Raw genomic sequence first — 22,249 nt, 5'->3', positions numbered from 1 at the left:
GGAGCAACCAGAAGGCTCCTGTGGTTCATGTGAAGATGGCATGGGGTTTATTCTGAGCGTGATGGGGCACTATGATGGGGTATGTGTGTGTGTGACCTGACTTCTGACTCAAGAGGGCCACTCAGGCTGCTGTGTGGCAGCAGATTGTGGGGCCAAGTGGAGGCTGAGACCCCAGTTTTGAGGCTCTAGTGGGGGTGTTAGGAGAGAGATGTTAGTGTTTCAGATGAGGGTAGTAGCAGCAGAGCTGATGAGAAGTGGATAGATTTGGGATACATTTGGACAATGGAGCTGACAGGTGGATAAGGAGGACCATCGTACTTTGGAGCACCATGTTAGGAGGCAGTGATTCAGCAAGGGAGTCAATGGGAAACAGCGAAGGGGCTGTCAGTGGGCAGAGGAGCCAGTCTGACTTGGTGCTGGGTTCTCCACAGAGCAAAGTTAGGAGCAGTGGTGGGCCACAGGGTGTATTGCAGGTGGAAGGTAGAAAAGTGTTGGTGTTAAGCCAGCAGGCTCTCGAGCCAGACTGCCTGGGCCTGATTCCCTGTTCCCTTCTCACAGTGTGACCTCAAGGAGATGACTTCTCTGTGCTTCAGATTCTTCATCTGTCAGATGGCATTTATAATAATATCTATCTCATGTTGTGGTAAGGATTGGGTTAACTCTTGCAAAGTGCTTAAAAGCATGACTGATGTGTAGTAACTACTGAATTCATGATGCTTGTTACCTGGAGGTGGGAGGTGAGGTGTTATTTTGTCTCAGAATAATGTCTGGGATTGTGATGCTTTCAGAAGGGGCTCTGGCTCCTCCTGGAGTCCTGTACTCACCTTGGTTGGATGTGCTGCACCACCTGCTGGGGACCCTGCAGGCCACTGAGGGGTCACCCCACTCTACAAGGAGAGTGGACCTGATGACCCCCAGCTCCCCATGCGTTCCTGGCAACCTTTGTGATGTGTCTTGCTCTTAATCCTTTCTACTCTGAGAAAACTCTTCTTTGCCCTTTTGCAGCTTCTGCTGACATTTAAAATTCCTTCCCTTTGTACTGACCTTATTGAATAGAGAGAATAATTTCTTGGAATTCTCTGTATAATGAATGCCCATGTACTTACAGATTCTGATTGAGTTTCTCCTCATTCTTTCCTTTAAGGGATCTTGCATCATTTGGTGTAGAAAACATTTTAGGAAGCTCTTAGGAAGATGGTGTAAAATGAAAAGACTATTTTGGTTCTCACTATTTCTGCAAATGTGAGCACCTTGTAACACATCTATCAGCCCAGGTACTCTGCCCTTAGAGAATCAAGCAAAACGCTCAAACTTCTATGCTGTGTATCCTAGGAACCCTACAGGTTTCCCAGGCTCTCTATAAGCTTTCCTGAATCTGGCAGGGCTGGGGGAATAATGTGGGTGGGGTCATCTCCTCAAATCATTCCTGGCTCCTCATTCCTGCCTGCAGTAAATGACATCAGTTTATAGATCACTCCTGGCCTTCTTGTCACCTCTGTGACAGCAGCTCACCCACAGAACAAATACTCCAATCTCCTCACTCTTCTAAATATTCCTACCAGAAAGCAGGGTTTGGGAGATTGTTATTAAAGTATTGGGGTAATGGGGTATGTGTGTGGCAAGGCATGGGGGTGGAAGTGAGGAGTGGGCTGATGTATTACTCTTCAGTACTACAAAACAGACGCTTAAAACTGGGTGTTAGATGTGGCTTCCAGTAACAAAGGAGTATTTCCTATCAAAGTAACTGTACGGCCGACAACTCTGAGCAGCAGCAGCAACAACAAGCTACCTGAAGGTGTGGGAAAGCAATGAAAAAGCAGACAAACACTGGAAGGGAGCTCTTAGAAGAAGGAAATAGCATTGGATGAGTCTCCTGCTTTTATGTTTTCTTGCCTGAGGGTGGGCTCCAGTTTGTGCCAGGCAGAGCAGCTAAAAGTTGGATAGAAAACCTACAGTGTTACTGGCTTGAAGAAGCAGAGGACAGAATTTGGGGGCAACTACAGCAGCTGGAAAGTGAGGAGGGAGATTTCAGGAAAGAGTCAGAGAAGAGGAGCCATAATTTCTATGTATAGGCTCTGCCCAGATCTTTTTTTTTTTTTTTTAAGAGTTTATTTATTCATGAGAGACACAGAGAAAGATAGAGGCAGAGACACAGGCAGAGGGAGAAGCAGGCTCCATTCCATGCAGGGAGCCTGACGTGGGACTTGATCGCAGGTCTCTGGGATCACGCCCTGGGCTGAAGGCGACATAAACCGCTGAGCCATCTGGGCTGCCCTCTGCCCAGATCTCTTGATGACTCTTGAACCCTTGCATGGAGGAGACTCCAAGCAGCTCAGCTAACAGTAAGAGAACTGAATAGAAATTGCTGCTGCTGCTGAACACAATGGAGGAGACAGTTTAAGTAAAGTCACAGTTTAAGATGTGAGTTGAACCACGTTAGCTGACTGTTTAAAAAAAAAAAAGTTCTTTAGAGAACCATAGCCATCCAGAGTTTATACAACATAAATTTGGTGATCCCCCAAATTACTCTAGGAAGAAACAGAAAGAGGGGACCCATAGTCAAGAGAAGGGCAATTAGTGGAGCTTGTCTCCAAGATATTCAGATGTTGAAATTAGCAAAGTATTTTAGCAGTTATTATAAAGTGCTGAAGGACACAAAGGAAAATATGTTTACAATAAATATAAAGATAGGAAATCTCTGTAGAGAAATGGCAACTATAAAGAAAAACAAATGGAAATCTTAGAAATGAAAAATATAGTTTCTGAAATAAAGAATCCATCATTTGGACTCCATTGCAGAATGGAGATATCAGAAGAAAGAGCCGGTGAACTTGGAGATAGAACAATAGAAATTATTCAACCTGGGAGAATCCCTGGGTGGCTCAGTGGTTTAGCGCCTGCCTTTGGCCCAGGGTGCGATCCTGGAGTCCTGGGATCAAGTCTCCTCAGGCTCCCTGCAGGGAGCCTGCTTCTCCCTCTGCCTGTGTCTCGGCCTCTCTCTCTTTCTCTCTGTGTCTGTCATGAATAAATAAATAAAATCTTAAAAAAAATTTATTCAACCTGAAAACAGAAAAAGAACAAGGGAAAAAAATATATTCAGGGCCCTATGGACAATATTCAAAGATATTTGTGTAATATATATTATAATACTGTACATATAATTGAGTTCTAGAAGATGACAGAAAATGAGGAAAGAAAAAATTATTTGAAGAAATATTGCCAGAAAATTTCCCAAATTCGATGAAATATGTATATTTACAGATTCAAAAAGAAAAAAAAAACTTTGTAAACCCCAAACAGGACAAATATAAAGAGAATCACACCATGGCATATCATAGTCAAACATGGAAACCAGAGATAAAGAAAGAATTTTAAAGTAGCCAGAGAAAAATAAATATCATGTGGAGGAGAATAGTGGTATGAAAATCACTGACTTCTCATCAGAACCTGTGGAGTCCAGAAGCAGTGGAATGATATCTTTAAAGTGCTGATAAAAAGAACAAAACTAAACACGTCAACTCATGATTCTGTATCCTCTAGGAATGAAGGTGAATTAACACATTTTCAGATAAATGACAACTAAGTGAGAATTCATTGATAGCAGACAGGCACTCAGAAATGTTAAAGGAAATTCTTTAGGACAAGGAAATATGATACCAGATAGGAACTCAGATCTTCAGTAAGGAGTGAAGAGCCTGGAAATGGTAAATATGTGGGAAAATATACAAGACTATTTTTTCTCTTTTGATGACGATTATTGAAAGCAAAAATGATCATTTTGCTTGTGGGTTTGTAACATGGATGTGATACATGTGACAATTATAAAGAATGGGCTTGGATAAGATACATGGTTTCAAGCTTCTTATATTTTATGTAAACTGGTACAATCTTAACTGTAAAAGGACTTTTAAGTGTTCAGAATGCATATTATAATCCCTAGAGTAACCACTAAAAAAATAACATTGAGGAATAGCTAAAAAGCCAGTAAATAAAATGGCATTGTAAAAATAGTTATTTTAAAAGAAGGCGGTAAAGGGGATCCCTGGGTGGCTCAGCGGTTTAGTGCCTGCCCCTTTGGCCCAGGGCATGATCCTGGAGTCCCGGGATCGAGTCCCACATCAGGCTCCCTGCATGGAGCCTGTTTCTCCCTCTGCCTGTGTGTGTCTCTCTCTCTCTCTCTCTCTCTCTCTCTCTCTCTCTCTCTCATGAATAAATAAATAAAATCTTAAAAAAAAAGGCGGTAAAGGAAGAAGAGAGGAATAAAACAGAGGTAAAAACAGAAAACAGCAAAATTATAGATGTAAATCTGGTCATATCAACAATCATATTAAATGTAAATGGATTAAACACTATAATTGAAAGAGATTGTCAGAATGGATACAAAAGTGAGACTAAATTATATGCTGTCAAAAAGAAGTGTACTTTAAGTAAAAAAGAAACAGGGTAAAAGTAAGTAGATGGAATAAGGAGATACCATCCAAATAGTAGGCATAAGAGCACTGAGAGTATTGTTAATACTAACCAATAAAATAGACTTCAAGACAAAGGACATTACCAGAGGTAAGAGATAAGACATTTCATAGTAAAAAAAAAAAAAAAAAGACATTTCATAGTGATTCAAGAATCAATAATTTCTCTGGAAGACATAACAATTGTGTATGCACTGAATAACAGAGCTTCAAAAAGATACATGAAATTTTTTTCATAGAATTAAAGGGAGAATAAAAAGATTCATACATATATGTGGAGATTTTTTAAAAGATTTTATGTATTCATGAGAGACAAAGAGAGAGGCAGAGACACAGGCAGAGGGAGAATCAGGCTCCCTGCAGGGAGCGCAATGTGAGACTCAATCCCAGGACCCTGGGATCACACCCTGAGCCAAAGGCAGATGGACGCTCAACCACTGAGCCACCCAGGTTGCCCCTATGTGGAGATTTTAACCCTCTTCTCTAATGGTTGAACAATTGGACAGATCAATAAAGTTGGAAGATCTGACACTATCAACTACCTTAACTTAATTGACATTTATAGAACACTACATAACAGGTACAGGATACATTTGCTTTTCAAATTCAAATAGTGCTTTACTAAGATAGGTCAAATGCAAATCTCAGTACATTTAAAAGGATTCAAACAACAGGGAACATAATCTCTGTTTACAGTCGAATTAAATTAGTAATAAAAAATGAGATATTGAGCAATAAGAAAAATAATAAATGTTTGGCAATTAAACCACACATTTCTAAGTAACTTATGGGGACTTACACTTTTGGCTAAGATGGAGTAATAGAGACCAGATTTATGGTCCAATCTTTTTTTTTTTTAAACATTTAATTTATTTATTCATGAGAGACACACATAGAGAGAGAGGCAGAGACACAGGCAGAGGGAGAAGCAGGCTCCACGCAGGGAGCCCAACGTGGGACTCAATCCCTGGTCTCCAGGATCACACCCTGGGCCAAAGGCGGCGCTAAACCGCTGAGCTACCGGGGCTGCCCTTATGCTCCAATCTTAAACAATTTTTAAAAATCAGACAAAATGGGGATCCCTGGGTGGCGCAGCGGTTTGGCGCCTGCCTTTGGCCCAGGGCGCGATCCTGGAGACCCGGGATCAAATCCCACGTCGGGCTCCCGGTGCATGGAGCCTGCTTCTCCATCTGCCTGTGTGTCTGCCTCTCTCTCCTTCTCTCTCTGTGACTGTCATAAATTTAAAAAAAAAAAAAAATCAGACAAAATGTAAGAAGCAGTTTTTTTTTTTTTTTTTTTTTGACATCGAGCACTAGGCAATGTAGTCAGTGATCCCTAAGAGATGGGGAAACAAAATGAAATGAGCCCTGTGACTGCCCCAGCTGACTGCCTGGTGAGAGTTTCCAGGCTTCAGCATAGGGAGTAGAGACCCAGATGGATCCCAGTGGTCTCCCTGACCTGAGGAGACAAAGCTGGGAGTCCAGGAAGTCATGGCCACTGGAGTTCTCAGGACAAAGAAGCAGAGATTAGAGAGCTGCACCAAGGGAAAGCTCCAGAGATGTGTGGGAGTCTCCTTCAGAGTGGAGTACTTGATCAGCATGTGTGTGAGGAAGTTCTTGAAGCGGGAGAAGAACCACTCAAGAGGATCAGGGTGTGCTATCCCCAGAGCTCGCAAGGCCAAGAATAGTTCATAGTACCTCAAGGCAGAGTGGGAAGTCCTCATAATTCATTAGCGTGTTCCCTCGGCAGCAGAGTAAAATAGCCTTAGACTAAATACTGCTCTAGTCTCTCTTATCAGAGCTTCGGAACTATCCTGGCAAGGAGTGAACTGTTTCCAAGTAATTTAACTGTGTCCCAGAACAAACCTCAAAAGTATTTATAGGAATACAAAAATACATAACATCCACTAAAGTAAAACTCTCTGTGTCTGGCGTCCAAACAGGGATTACAAGGAATGCAAAGAAGTAGAAAAATCCAAACTATGATTGGAAGAAAAGCCAATCAATAGAAGCAGACCCAGAAATGGCACAAATGATGCAATTAGTCAGTAAGAATGTTAAGCCAACTATTATAAATATGCTCCATATATCCAAAAGGTAGAGAAAAGCACGAGCATGTTAAGGAGAGACAAGGAAGATAGAACAAAGATCCAAATTGAACTCTAGAACTGGAAAAAAAAATTCAGATGAAAAGTTACCAGGTTAATAAGATTAATAGCAAATCAGAAACAATAAAAGGTTAGCAAATTTAAAGACATAGACACATTTTAGAATGTAATACAGAGTGAAAAGCTTGGGGAAAAAAGTGAACGGGATATCAATGAGCTGTGGGACAACTTCAGGCTCACCTGATATACATGAAATTGAAGTCCTCAAAGGAAGAGAGAGCAGAAAAAAATTTTAAAATTTTTTGATGAAAATTAGGAACCCACAGAACCAAGAACCTTAGTGAGCCCTAAGCACAAGAAACATGAAGAAAAAGGTCCACTAAGGAAAATCTTAATGGAATTTATAACCAGTGACAAAAACATTTTGAAAGCAACCAAAGAGGCTAAGAAGGCAAGTTGCATACTGAGGTATGAAGATAAGGATAACAGCAGACTTCTTACTGGAAATAATGCCAGAAGACAGTGGCACAACATACTTTAAAGTATTGAAAGAAAAAAGAGCAAACCAACCACTGTCAGCCTAAAATTTAATACCCAGCAAAATATGTTTTTAAAAGAAAGGCACAATGTCTTTTTTAGACATTTATAAGCTGAAGTAATTCATCACCAACAGACTTGTACAATGGGAAATATTAAATAAATTTCTCAAGGCAGAAGGAAAATGATGCCAGATAGAGATCTACGTTTACGCAGAGGAATGCTGAGCAGCAGAAGTGGTAAATATGTGGGTAAATGTAAATAATTTTTGTTCTTATTTAAAAATCACTTTAAATGATGGATGATTGTTTAAAGTAAAACAATAACCATGTTTTATGAGATTTGTGTAAAATGTATGATAGTGCATACAAGCTGAGATGGGGGAAATGGTATGTATTATTATTATGGTTTTCATAAAACAAGCACTAATATTACTTGAAGGTAGACTGTGATAAGTTACAGATGTATGCTATAAACTTTAAAGCAACTAGTAATAAAACAAAGATTTGGGATCCCTGGGTGGCGCAGCGGTTTGGCGCTTGCCTTTGGTCCAGGGCGCGATCCTGGAGACCCGGGATCAAATCCCACGTCGGGCTCCCGGTGCATGGAGCCTGCTTCTCCCTCTACCTGTGTCTCTACCTCTCTCTCTCTGTGTGTCTCTTGTGAATAAATAAATAAAATCTTAAAAAAAACAAAAAACAAAGATTTATGGTTAGTAATCTAACAATAGGAGATAAAATGAAATAACAAAAAATATCCAATTCAAAAGAAGGCAAAAAAGGGAAAGAGGGAACGAAGAATAAATGAGATGAATGAAAAACAGCATGGGGTGCCTGAGTGGCTCAGTTGGTTGGGCATCCCAGTCTTGATTTTGGCTCAGGTCATGATCTCAAGTTTGTGGGGTGGAGCCCTACGTGGGGTTCTGTGCTCAGCACAATGTCTGCTTCTCCTTCTCTCTCTGCTCTTCCCTTGCTTGCACTCTGTCTCTCAAATAAATAAATAACATTAAAAAATATTTTATTTATTTGGGAGAGAGAGAGTGAGAGCCTGTGCACACAAGCAGGGAGAGTGGCAGAGGGAGAAGTACGCTCTCCACTGAGCAGGGAGCTCAACACAGGGCTTGATCCCAAGACTAAATACTGCTCTAGTCTCTCTTATCAGAGCTTCGGAACTATCCTGGCAAGAAACGATACCAGTTTGTTATGGATTGAATTGTGTCTCTCTCAAAATTTATATTTTGAAGTCCTAACCCCCCAGTGCCTTAAAATGTGTCTTTATTTGAAGATAGGGTCTTTATAGAGATAATAAACTTAAAATAAGGCCTTTAGGATGGGCCCCAATCTAGTATAATTGGTGTCCTAATAAGGGGAGATTTGGAGACAGACATACATACAAAGAGAACACCTTGTGAATGTGAAGACAGCCATGTACAAGTCAAAATAAAGATCTGGAAGATGGTCCTCAGAAAGGGCCAATCCTGCCAACACCTTGATTTCTGACTTTTAGTTTCCTTGATCATGAGATAAAACATTTCTGTTGTTTAAGCCACTCAGTTTGTGGTGCTTTGTTATGGCAGCCCTAGGAAATGACTGCACAATTCTATTCAAACTTTTCCAGAAAATCATAGAGTAGGAAACACTTTCCAGCTTATTCTGTGAAGGCATCATTATCTTATACCCAAAAAGAAAAAGACATTGTAAGGGAAGAAAGTGATAGATCAATATCTTTCATGAACATAGATACAAAATTTTTAAAGTTTTAGTAGATTAATCCAACTATGTGTGTGTTTATGTGTATGTATGTGTGTATACATACCTATTTATTTCCATGAATTTATAATATCATGGCCAAGTAAGATCTGTCTCAGCAATGCAAGATTCACTTAACATTTCAAAATCAATCTATGTATTTCAGCATATTAATGAACTATAAAAGAAGAACCAAATGATCATTTGAAGAGATACAGAAGGAACTTTTGACAATATGTAGATAGTATTCATGTCTGATAAAAACATTGTGCAAACTAGAAATAGAATTTCCTCAAACTGATAAGGCGCATGTATGAAAACATTAGCTTTCACATTATACTTAACTATATAAAAGATGGACTGCTTTCCCCATCAGACCAGGAACAAGGCAAGGGTATCCACTCTCATCATGTCTCTTCAGCATTGTAGATTCTAGCCAGTGCAATAAGACAAGAAAAAGAAGTATAAGGTATCTATATTGGAAAGGAGGAAGTAAAACTGTCTTTATTTGCAGACAACCCAATTTGTCTATGTAGAAAATTCTACTGAATCTACAAAAAAGCTTCTAGAATTGAAAAGTTGGTTTAGCAAAGTTTCAGAATTGAAGGTTAATATTCAAAAATTAATTATATTTCTAAGTATTGGAAACAACCTGATATTAAAAATCAAAAATACTATTTACAATATCATCAAAACATGAAGTCATTAGGAATAAATTTGACAAAAGATGTGCAAGATTTTTTCATTAAAAAACTGCATAATATCACTCAAGAAACTAAAGAAGACCTAAATAAAAGGAGAGACATATCCTTTTCATGCATTGGAAGACTGAATATTGTTAAGGCATCTCCCCAAATTGGTCTGTAGATTCAATGCAATTCTAGCCCTTGACACTCACGTTGTAAAGGAATCCCAAGCTTTTGCAGGCACATTTCTTGGTGAAATTTGGGCACTGGTTGCACAGGCTTGCTGAGCCAATGAGTCTGATAGTGGTCTCTGGAATGATGTCGTGGGGCAACAGGAGTGTCAGGGGTGGAAAAGAGACCAGGAGGTATGGTGGACTAGGAAGGTCTGCAAGGCAGGAGATGTCAGGGAGGGGCCAAATCGGAGGCAAAGTTCACCCAGAAGTTTGATAGCCATTATGTCCAGGTGGTAGAATTATGGATGATTCTTATTTTTTTCTTTGTGTTTCTGAGGTTTGTTTCTCAGGGCAGACTTACTTGTAAATAAGAAAAACCACAATCTTGCAGTTGATTCCTATGGGATATTGTTTTTTTGCACATCTATGTAATTTGAATATTTTACAAGGAGGTTGTATTTGTTTTGTCATCAAAAACAAAAGGTGGACAGGTAGGGAGGGGGAATGTTGCTAAAGCAATAGGTCTTAAGAGACTGTGAGGAGCCCCTAATGGGGCTGTGTATCAGTAACCAGGATGTGGGAACCCACAGTAAATACAGTACAGCCAAGCAAATGCACATTTTACTTGTCATGTTCTTTCTGAATCTGATTTCTGTTGGACACATAGAATGTCTCTCTCGAGTTAATGCATCAAGGCATCTTAGAACATTTGACAGAAGACTTAACTCCTTAATTCCATGGAGGCAGATTGGTATCTCTAATTACTTAATTGGAAAAAGGTACACACTTCAGGCTGCCACAGTGTTTGGGAATTAATCTTTAAAACCTGACAGTGAACATTAAATTCAATTAGGGAGAGCGATTAGCAGAGATTCTTCTCTCCTTCACCCTGGGTAGCTTTGAGAAGTGGCTGACTGGTCTGCATTGATTCTGACGCTATCCTTGTGTGTATATCAACCAGGAGAGCCAAGTATGCATTTTTCACTTCAGAGGAGAGTTATCGGATATTTTACAGATTGATGGATTGCCTTAAACATGTCTCCACAGCTGATTCAGAAGGCCTCCCTGGCCAAGAATTCAGACTCACCAGTTTGCTGCTTTGGGCCTTGGTGCTTTCTCCTCCTCTTCTCTTTCTTCCTCCCCTTCTTTCCTCCTCATTCCTTAACCTTCTCCTCCTTCTCCTTATTTTATTGGTTCTACATTCCAAGAGAGGCTGCTTTTCTACTGCCTCCAACTGGTCCAGCTGTGCTTCTCTCTCCCCCGGATTCTTGCAGAAGTTCCACACTGTGTCCCTGTGTCTCCCCTGCCCTGCACTCTATTCCTGGCATAGTAGCCAGAGGGGCCCTGTTTCTGCCTGTAAGGTTCTTCCCTGATTTCTGTACAGCTTCCTTCCTCACCCTTTCAGATCTTCCTTAAAAGCCACCACCATTTCCACTCCTCCTCCTGACCTTAGGTCCCCTTTCCTGCTCACTTATGCCCTTAGTCTTTAACATCACCTTGTATACTGTCTAGATGCTACTTGTTTTTCTTGTTTAATGTCTGTCTCATTGAAGATAGGGGATTTTGTTTTAGTTATTTACTGCTGAACAATGCCTGGCTAATAGCAGGTACTCAGGAAATGTTTGTTGAATGAATGGAAAAAATGAGTTTATTTTTATTTATTTATTTTTTGGTGGGGAGGGGCAGCGTTAGAGGGAGAGAGAATCTTAAGCAGGCTTAATGCTCAGCACGGAGCCAGATATGGGGCTTAGAGCTTACAACCCTGAGATCATGACCTGAGCCAAAATCAAGAGTCAGATGCTTTAGCCTACCGAGCCACTCAGGTGTCTCCCCAAATGAATAGTTTAATAGATGGAAACATTTGGGAATATTTGCTTCAAGGCATAGTCATATTCTCTTTTCCTCTCTCTCTCGGAAATATAATGTAGTGTTCATAGTGCTCTTCACCCAGCCCCATCCTTGCCTGCCACTCCCTGGAGTGACTGCCATCTTCATACATATTATTATAGTCTTACTGCAAATGCACAAATAAACATGATAGATTTTTGCATCATGTGTGTTTTTAAGATTGTGGTGAAATGCATAAAGCACAGGATTCACTGTTTTAACGATTTTCAAGTGCACAGTTCAGTGGCAGTGGGCACATTCATTCACATTGCTGTGCAACCATCATCACCATCCATCTCTGGAACTCTGTCTCATAAAACTAAAACTCTGTCCGCATTAAACACTGACTTCCTACTCTCCCCTACCCAGTCCCTGGCGCCTCCATTCTCCTTTCGATAGCTACGATTTTGACCTTCTAGGAATCTCATGTAAATAGAATGATACAGTATTTGCCCTTCTGTGACTGGCTTATGTTACCCAGCACGGTGTCTTCAGGGTCCATCCACATTGAAGCAGGTGTCAGAATCTCCCTTCTTTTTAAGCCTGAATTGTAGTTCATTGTATGGATGGACCATGTGTTGTTGATCCATTTATCTGTTGATAGACTAACTGGGGTTGCTCCCACCTTTTGGCTCCTGCTATGGACATTGGTGTGCAGATATCTCTTTGAGACCCTGTTTTCAGTTTCTTGGGTATGTACACACAAGTGGACTTGCTGGATCCTCTGGTGACTCTATGCATAATTTTTTAAAAATTTTATTTATTTGAGAGAGTGGGTGCGAGAGAGAGCATCAATGGTGGGGAGGCAGAGGGAGAGGTCAACAGTGCACGGAGGGTCCAGTTTCTCCACATTCTCCCCACACTTATTCTTTTCTTTTCCCTCCCTCCCTACCTCCTTTCCTTCCTTCCTTCCTTTTTCAGTAGAAGCTATGAGCATTAAGTAGTGTTTCGTGTGTTTTTATAATTTAGATGGCTTTTTGCTGCATATATGCAGTTTGTCTTATATAATCAATATTATGTTTTCTATTGTTTAGCCATGTTAACCCTGTAGGTGTAGCTCATTAATTTTACTTTATTTTTTTCTATTAGTCTTACTTGTACATAGTTTTGGAAAAAACTGCACTCTGTTCTACCACAAACTCCCACTCCACTTTGAAGTCTTCTGGCTGTTTCTTCCATTATTTCTATCCATAATTCAAACTTTTTGTTTTTTCTTTAAGTAGGCTCCACGCCCAACGTGGGGCTGGAACTCACGCTGAGATGAGTTGCATCTCTACCAGACTGAGCCAGCCAGGCACCCCTCTGTCCATATTTCAAATGTAAATGCTGCTATTTCTTGATTTTTCAGTTTGAGACCCTAGCTATTAACCCCTAAGAAGAAAAAAAGGATCCGAGCTCTTAGCATGCTTTGATGGCTGCTATTGACCTCTTATTTTCTTAAGCTCAGACATTTACATATACCCAGAAAACATTCTTTCAGAACTCTGATCCTTTGCATTTTGAGGACTTTGAAGATGCAGCAGGATGAATTTTCCCATCTTGAAAGGAAGTCTGTCTCCAGATTGGGTCTGTGGATGTGTAGGTACACTTTGGGATATTAGGGAAATGAAGATGTGAAGCTTGGGTTCCTGATGTAACTGAGAGAGGGTCTGAGAACACTGCTTTTAAGAACTCTGTGCATGGCAAGCCCCAAGGAGCACGCCCACCAGCCCCACTTATCCCTCACCACAGTCCTTGGGATGAGGGTCTTCTTACCCCCACGTTGTGGAAGAGGAGATAGAGGCCAGGGAGGCCAAGTCACATGACCTGCAAGCACATAGGAGACACTTGGCTCTGATGCCCATGTTTTGGCTGCAGATGCTCTTCTTGCTTCTCATGTTCGATCCTCTGAGCCACCTCAGGTGTTGGGCAGGAGCATCCCTGCTTCCTGTAGTGACAGTGAAGGTAGGTGACTAGCCCTCCTGGGCATCAGTGCATGCCCAAGCCCAGAGCCAGCCCTGCCAGGCTCCATGCTAACCAGCTGTTCCTTGGGGTTCTTGGGAGAGCTGGTGAAGGGCTCTCTCACATGTGGAGTGGCCCTGGCTCTTAGATTGTGTGGTTCTATACTTGGCTTAAGAACGTATTTCAGGGATCCCTGGGTGGCGCAGCGGTTTGGCGCCTGCCTTTGGCCCAGGGCGCGATCCTGGAGACCCGGGATCGAATCCCACGTCGGGCTCCCGGTGCATGGAGCCTGCTTCTCCCTCTGCCTGTGTCTCTGCCTCTCTCTCTCTCTCTCTGTGACTATCGTAAATAAATAAATAAAAAACCTTTAAAAAAAAAAAAAAAAAAAGAACGTATTTCAGAAGTCACTGAGTGTACATGGGGCTTTCTGCCACAGACCTCATCACCGTGGAAAGCTAGGGTGGGAATGAAGTATAGTACCTTCTGCCCAGAAAAAAGGACAGCTGGCCCTTTGGGTCCTTGCCTGGTTGTATGCACAGGTGTGGCAAGCTCTGTTTTGGATCTTACTCTTAAAACTGGGCTGAAGAGAGCCTGACCTGGTGTAGTGTTCATTCCAGGGCTCACAAAGCCCTGTCCAAGAGGACAGATGTCAGAGATGCAGGCAACACTGGGCTAAAGGAAGTGTGAGCAGAGCAGGATGTTTGGTGGGGAGTAGCTGCAGAGTGGATGGGAAGGGCTTTGGAGGCTGGGTGGCAGAAGTCAGGCATGCTGTTTTCTTGAGGGCTTTCTTAACCCCAGTAAAGGTTTTGGGAAAAAGCTCCCCTTCAATTCATCAGCCCCAGGTCTTTGCACCTCTGTAAGGAAAAGTCTAACAACTAGGTATTGTTTTGATGGTAAAATAACAGGAATCTAGTTCCACTGTGAGTCCCTCTCCTCCTGTAGAGGGGTCAAGCTGAGCCCTGGAGGTCAGGTCCCTGTTTTTGACATCGGGCACTGTGTTTGCCTTGTAGGTGTGGAACGCTGTGGACTCAGGCCGCTGCCTACAGACATACTCCCTGCATAGCGAGGCGGTGCGGACTGCCCGGTGGTCTCCCTGTGGCCGGCGCATCCTCAGTGGTGGCTTCGACTTCGCCCTACACCTAACAGACCTCGAAACAGGTGTGTTTCACTGCATTGTTATCCTGAGGCACCCCTCCCTCGGAGCTGGCAGCTGAGTCAGCTTTCTCGTTGGGAAGCTTCTCTGGGTGGTCGGTAGCCACAAGCTGCATACAGTTTCAGGGCAATAGGACATAGCCCTCAAAGGAGGCTCACATTTGGAGATTATGTTTCCAAGGCATTTGCCTGGAACCAAGAGTCTCCTAGGAGGGTTCGAGGTGGGCCTCTGCCAGCCTGCCCAGAGGACAGAGCCCCAAGGTTGTCTCAGCCCCAAGCTGTGGGGCTGGATAAAGAGGTGGCTTTTTAATCAACTTCTGACATGTAATTTGTACCAAAATAGATTTAGCTTTATCACAATGTCCTTTGGTTGGAATCAGTTTAGAATTCCTGTCAATTCATTATCATTGAAAGGCTGTAAGGAATGATTCCAGCTCATAGGGAAAGTCTGCAAACGAGTTCTGCTTTAATGCCTACACTGAAAAGGCATTTGGGTAAGATGGATTTGTGCTGGGTAAATCCTAAGGGGGCTCTTGACAAGCAGGGCGAGAAGGAGAGATAAGTCAGTGGAAAGAACTTTATATTACTGAGTGCTCCTATGCACCCAATCTAGCTGCAGCCCCTGAGTGGGGTCTCATTTGTGCTCATCAGGTGAGAACAGAGCCAGAGGTATGGAGCTGGCCTGAAACCTCTGCCCCGACTCAGGCTGTATGGTCTAAGTACCCACGTTGCCTTTTCCTCCCTGGGCTCCTTCTGGTCAGTTTTCTGCTGGACACTCTGCCAAGGCCAGGAGGGGAGGCCAGAGTTGCTACCCATCCATGAGGTGTCCCCTTCAGCCTGCAGAGAGACCTCCCATGCCCAACAGTGGAGGCGCTAGGGTCTGGCAAGCAGGAGATGACAGTTCTCAGCCCAACCACACAGTTTCTGTCCAGCAGCTTGGAGGGGGTACAGGGAAGGAACCAATGGATAGTTTGGGGGACCTGTGCGGTTTGTTTCTTACCTCGAATACCCTCATCACCTCTGGACTGCTGAGGGGCAGCTTCACTGCTCCGCTGCTCGAACCTCATGTGCTTGCAATGAGGATGAAGACAAGACTCGTGGCTCCATCGATGGCCAGTACCATGCCACAGGCTGCCCATGATTCTTTTTCCCTATTCATGGGTGAGAAGCCTGAGGCTCACAGCAGCAAGTAGCTTGCTCAGAGCCTCCCAGTGGTGCATGGCAAGTGGGGATTTAAGCCATGTCTGCAATTGCAAATCCTGTGCCCTCTCCACTGTATGAGAGGAGTGTATGGTGTTTTTCTTCTCAACCAAGTCTTTTCCCCCAACTGTTTGTAGTCTTACCATGAACTCCACAGAGTCAATGAGGGGGCCAAGGCTCAGGGGTTTGGTGCCACCTAGTTGGTGATGACTGCAGCAGGTTATATCTCAACCACCCACTTATGTATGGGGTCTCATTTAGACCCCACTCACCCTTCAGGGCTGGCACCCTGTGCTGTCAGACTCCTGTTTGCAGGCACTGGTCTGCCAGGCTCACCATGACACCTGTGTTCCTAGTAAACTGTGTACAGCATTGGAGACACAGAGGGAACAAGACCCAGGATGTGCCCTAGAAGCTCTTGTTTGCGAAAGGGGCAGACAGAAGCGCAGAGAGAATCTCAAGTCACAGTGATAGGGCGAGATACAGGTACAGGAACTTGTAGCCTAGAAGATCAAGAATGTCTTCTGGGTAGAAGTGGAACCTACTCTGAGGCGAGAACTAGGGGGGTAGAGAATTTAGGTGAAGGGGGCACGATTGAGGGGGAGGTTAAGTGCGTTCTCAGTAGGCAGAGCAATGAGGACACATTTGTTACAGGAACACGAACCACAATGGTGTGTTTGGAATTGTGGGGTGCAGGGACCCAGGGGCAGCGAGTCTGAAGGTGTAGTTCCTGGCCTATGAGGTGTGTGTTCTCCAGGCGCTATTCCCCACTCCAGGGTCACTGAACACCCCTGGGTACCCACACTATCCACCCATGGAGTGCAGGACCGGTGCTTCTTGCAGGTGAGGGGTGAGGTTGGATGGATCAAATACAGGTTCATTTAATAACAGTAATGTATTCCTAGTGGCCCTTTGTCCCAATGGATCTCAATCAACAGATGTTAGTGCCATTGCGTGTGTGTGTGTGTGTGGGGGGGGTGGTTCTGAAATTTTTAGATGTTTGAAGAGAGTCTTCCTGCCTGACAAATTAGGGACTGCCACAGCAGATGGCAGTAGGGGGCCATTGCTGAGTTTGGAGTAGGAGAGAATCATGGCTTGATTTGTACTCTGGGCAGTTCTCCCCAGTGTCTGCAGCTGATTGGGTATGACCCGAGGCAGGGTGGAGGACCGGAGGAGGGGAAGAGACATGCCTTGCCCAGTTGGTGGCAGAACTTTACTGGAGAAAAGCTTGTCTGGCCCCAGGCCCAGCGTGCTCCTCCCAGCTGTGGTGTGTTGGGTGGTTGAGCCTCTGTCCTTAGGGCTTTTCTGCTCCACCCATCTCCTGGGAATAGCATTCCCCACCTGGTTCATTTGTTGAGAGTTCAGTTCCATTCATTCAGTAGGTACTTACTGAGTACCTACTAGGTACAGGACCTGGTGCTTGGGCTATAGTGGTGAGCATGTTGGATATTCTTTGTCCCTTTGGGGAAAGGGTCTCAGGGTTTGGGCCTCACCCCTGGGGAAGCCCTCCAGCTCCTTAGGTGGGGCCTCTCCTGCTGAGGGGGTTGCTGGTTTCTGTGTCTGTCTCCCTGACTAGTGTGGAGACGCCGTGTGAATGGGACTTGTCAAGGGAGTCTTAGTGTCTTCATTATCTGGCCAGGCTGGCTCAGAGCAGCAGCTCGGCATGTGTGAGTAGAGGCTGGCCCTTGCTGGGCAGTGAAACCCATCAGTGGCTGCTGGGGTAGGGGAGTAGGCTCCCCATGTGTCTCCCACCTCAGCTCTGCATCCCCATCCCAGGTTGTACTGGTGCTTTCTTTAGCAGAGGCTGGTGGGTTGGGCAGCCCTGTGGCTCTGGTTTGACTTATTTTGTCCTTTCTCATCACCAAGTCTGATTTTCCTTTTTACTTGATCTGCCTCTTTCCACCCTTGGTGATTTGGCTTTTTCATTTCAATCTAATTAGAACTCCCTGCCAGGAGAAGGCAATGCAGGGCGTTCTCACCGCAGCGCTTTGAGAATTAGTCACTTGGTGCCCATTGTCGTTAATGGGAATTTGGCGCCAAGGCCATTTATCCTGGTGTCCTCAATCAATACAGTTAAAAATCTGTGGATTCTAAAATGTCAATACCCGGCCTGAAATATGGAGGGCCAGCAACATTTTATCTCGTTAATTTATAGTTCTGACGGGCTGTTGGCTTATAGGACAACCATGAATCAACACCTAAATAAAATCCGCTCACAGATTCATTATTTTTGGTGCTCCCGCTTCAGTCTGTAATCTTCCTAACAAAATGTCTCTGGTGCATTAGGCTGAGGTGGCCTCAGGGAACCCTGGTCGACTCCACCAGGGCCCGAATGTCGCCAGCCTTATGAGTCAGCTGACCTGCACACCAAATCAGCCAGTCCCCATAGAATCCTCTGAAGAGCTTATTCAGTTCTGCTGGCCCTGGTCTCTTGCAGGTTCCAGCCCCGCCAGGCAGCTGTCCCCAGCCTGGCTATTAAGGCCTCAGAGGTATATGCAGGTCCTCCTACTTTGCATTTATTGGCTGCAAAAGAGATTTTCCTCTCCCTGGAGCCCTCAGGGCCCTGGCTGGAGAGGGCACCTTGTCCTCCTTTTGGCCTGGTCCACTCTCTTGATGTGTGTCCAGTCTGTCCCAGACATCCTTGCAATGCCACCTGGTCCCAGGTACCTGATGTTGGAGGCAGTGCAGTGTGATAGGAGCATGGATGAGGTACAAATGTGTTCTTCCACTTACCTGAGCTGGGTGTCCTTGGGTAAAGTTCCTCCATCTCCGTTTCCACATCTGTGGAAGGGGGTAACAGTGCCTGGCAGGGTGACAGAGTGGTTGAGGGGATAGGCTGAGATAATGTTTGTGAATACTTTACAGAATGCCTGGTTCAAGGTAGGCACTCAAAAAATATGTTCCTCTAAGAGACCCTTTGGATGGTGAGAAATAATGAACCTTATTCCTGCTGAGTGTCCAGAGAACCCCAGTTGCTGGGCCATTTCCTCATATTGAGCAGCTTTTATGGCTCAGCTTCAAAAGCCCTCAATCTGATGATCCTCAGCCAGCTTACTAGTGTGGCCCTTGGTCCCCCATGTGGTTATCTGGGGGGTAGGCTGGGAAGAAGATAGCCTTCCAGGGTTCTCCCGGCTTCTCCATGTTTTGCTTCTCCATGACAAAATACTACTGGTGGTAGGCTAGCTACTTCCTCCTGGTGATGGAATGGCAGCTGCCTCTTTAAGATGAGCTTGCAGACCTCCCACAGCTCAGCCTGACCCTCTCTCCAGAGTCCCAAGCACCCAGTGCTGAAGAAGGTCATGGCCTTCTGTACTCAGATATCCACTGCCCATGGCCTTGCTGTCCCTAGCACTTGGTCAGCGCCTGCTCTGGGGGTCCCTGTGTCTTTCACTGGGGGGGTCATGGTGCATGGAAATGAGCAGCCAACTGGGACTGGATCCACAAAGACCATTTCTGATGTTTTCCAAGAAGTGTGTTCTGGTCATGCATCATGATTGGGGCCCCCACCACAGAAGCACTCCAGGAAAGTGGAATGCCACATTGGCTGCGTGTGCACCTGGCTCCGGATGGTGTGGCCCCGTTTCCTAGCACACTGCTTGGCCTGTTTCAAGCCAAAATGAATAAGTAGATGTTAGTCCCTTTGCTTACTATGTATTTAATCTCTACTCTCACCTGTGAGAACAGTGTTGTTATCCCCATTTTATTGACCAAGACACAGAGGGCTGGAGTGTGCAGGGACTTGTTTGAGGCCTCACAGCTGGCAGTGACAGAGCGGGGATCCGCCTCTGGTCTGTATGACTGGCAGAGGCCGCCACGTCTGTTTCCCTGCCATAGATGGACCGTTTGCTTAAGGGAGCTTGCTTGGCTCTCCCTTGGGCAGCTGGCTCACCACATAAGGAGGATAACTTGGGGGCTCCGGGAGGAAGATGCAGCTCAGATCTTGACTAGTCTTCTGAAGGAGTCTTCTCTGGCTGTTGACAGCCACCGCTCCAGTGGGAGAGATGTGAGCCCTGATGATTATAGTACACTTGGTAGAGGAAGGGGGAGAAGCATCTAAATTAGAACCCTGACGAAGAAGACCAGGAGCTTACAGGACTTCAGAGAAGAGGCTGCAGATGGGGCTCCTTTGGGGCTGAGTGGTGCCGCCCATACAGGTCTAGGAGGAGGTGCCTGCAGAAGGGCCTGGGCTTCCCCGTTCTTAGGCTTTCGAGCACCATGACTGCATATCTCTGCAGTAGCTTCCCAGAAGCACTCAGTTAGGCATCCTTCAGGTGCCTGTGGAGGCCAGGAAGGCAGACACCCAGCTGCATCACAGGCCTCTAGCCAGTGGGCATACTTGTGCAGCTCCTCATGGTATAGGCACGTTTTGTGTAGTCAGTTCTTTGGGCCTAGAGTTTTGCCACTGGAACTAGATACGAAGTCTCTGAGGGGCTCCAGAGCCCAGTGAGGTCTGCGCTGACAACAGTTCTGGTGATGCCCCTCCGGTGCCTTCTTGCCTGGTGAGCAGCTGTCCATGCTCCCTCCCACCCATGGATGCAGGCAGTGTTGGGTTCCTCCCCACTCCTCATTGACTTTTCTGCTTTTTCCTTGTCTTCAGCCAGGCCTCTTTCTCCTAAGTTCTTTCCTTCACTGATACCCCATTCCTGGCCCACTTTTAAACATGCTTGTTCTCAAGACCACATTCTCTTCAGCCCTGGGTACCCAGTTCAATTCCCATGCACACCCTTTCTCCTTTACTCTGAAGAGTTTTTCTCTCCAGTCTCAGCCTTGTTTTCTTTCTGTACAGCTTTGGGGTGAGAAGCCAGCTCTAGTTATGGATATGAAATCTAGTGTTATTCAACTTCAGTGAAACACCCTAGCCCTGAATCTCATACTTTGGAAGGTGCCTACAGGTCTTGCCATATGTCCATACACATCCATGCCATCACCCTCTGGGTGGATAAAAGACGGGTTTTTCTCGACGGTACTAGTTCATTGGCTGCTGTCACGGCATGGGGGCAGTGCATCGTCTCTGTGTGTGCTGAGTGGCAGCTGTGCAGTGGTGTGGCTGACCTTGCAGGTCAGACAGCCTCTGGGGACTGGCTGGGAGACCAAACACAGATACCTGCAGGGTCCCCAGAAAGCCAACTTGAGGCAAAGTTTTAAGACACACTTTGTTTGCAAGTTGAGAATTTTTTTTTTAATTTTAAAAATTCAGTCTTGTCCAGATAATTAAGAGCATTGGCCAGATTGATGTGAAAGAGGTTTTACCACAACGGCTGCTGTTTCTCCATTGCTGCCCTCACTGTGTGTGGGCCTGTCATCCATCTGGGGCCTGCCATCTTCCATGCTTCTTCCTGATTCAGGACAACTGCTTCAGCTATGCTTTATTACTCTGGTTTTGTGGATCCGAGAGGACTGCTGGGCTCAGCTGGAGGCCCCCACTCATCCTGGGAGACCTGCAGACACAGGCCTGTCTGCCTCACACCCAGACCCTTCCCAGGACCCTGCCGGCGTGCCTAGATAGCCCTTGTTTCTGATTCATAGAGTTTGATTTGAAAGTTAGTAAGCTCCTTTTCTCGTTAACTTTGAGTCAGGATGGTTGGATTTACAGCTGGCCGAGTCCTTCCCAGAGGATGAGTGTAACGATATTGATTTTAGCGAAATGAGTCATATGCCGCCTGCCTGGGAACACAAGCTCAATCACCACAAGCCGACAGCATCAGCTTTCCCCTGTCAACATCCTACATGTTTGTGAGTCCATGGATGTGAACAAAGAGCTAAGGAGAAGGAAAGGTCATGGATAGCTTGCAGGCAGGTGAGGTGGGGTGCAGAGAGCGGGGCTCTGGGGTTAGACAGGTCCAGCCCCTCTCCCAACGTGGCTGACTTGTGCAGCCCTGGATGAGGCCTCACCTCCCTGAGCTTTCATTTCTCCTGCTGTGAAATGGGTTAATTACACCTACCACAGAGGGTTGTTACATGACACGCAAGCCACATGCAAGGCTAGAGATAACAGGTGCAGAGGAAGACATGATGAACTTTCCTTCTCTTTCTTGGAGACCCATACTTGGGTTTCACCTGACTTGGATCAAATATCTGTTGCATTCCAGAAACTAGGCTGGGGGCCAGACATGCTGAGTGGAAGAGGAGGACCCTTTGGGGACCCAGAGCCTTGCATGACAATGGGGTTCCCCAAGGTAGGCATTAGAGTGGACAGGCAGTGTTGCCCCAGCCACATAGTTGGTCACCTGGGTCTCCACTTGAGAAAAGGAGAGGGGGCAACTCTGAGGAATTCCCTGGCATGTTGCTAGCTGTTTTATCTTAACAGTATTAGTGATAGAAGCATGGGTAGTCATAATAGTGTCAAGAG

General features: G+C 45.0%; 1 protein-coding gene across 1 annotated transcript in view; it reads left to right on the top strand.

Moving 5' to 3' along the window:
- WDR25 (WD repeat domain 25) overlaps positions 1-22,249 on the top strand; it is a 140,485-nt gene that overhangs the window by 70,215 nt on the left and 48,021 nt on the right. Inside the window, exon 4 of the mRNA XM_055303899.1 lies at positions 14,559-14,706. Within this exon, the coding sequence (XP_055159874.1) occupies positions 14,559-14,706 (148 nt within the window). The remainder of the gene's footprint in view (positions 1-14,558; positions 14,707-22,249) is intronic.

Source organism: Nyctereutes procyonoides, unplaced genomic scaffold (genome assembly GCF_905146905.1).
Source record: "Nyctereutes procyonoides isolate TBG_1078 unplaced genomic scaffold, NYPRO_anot_genome, whole genome shotgun sequence".
Taxonomy (NCBI): domain Eukaryota; kingdom Metazoa; phylum Chordata; class Mammalia; order Carnivora; family Canidae; genus Nyctereutes; species Nyctereutes procyonoides.
The sequence above is the reverse complement of the archived record's forward strand: the minus strand, read 5'-3'. Positions and strand labels throughout refer to the sequence as shown.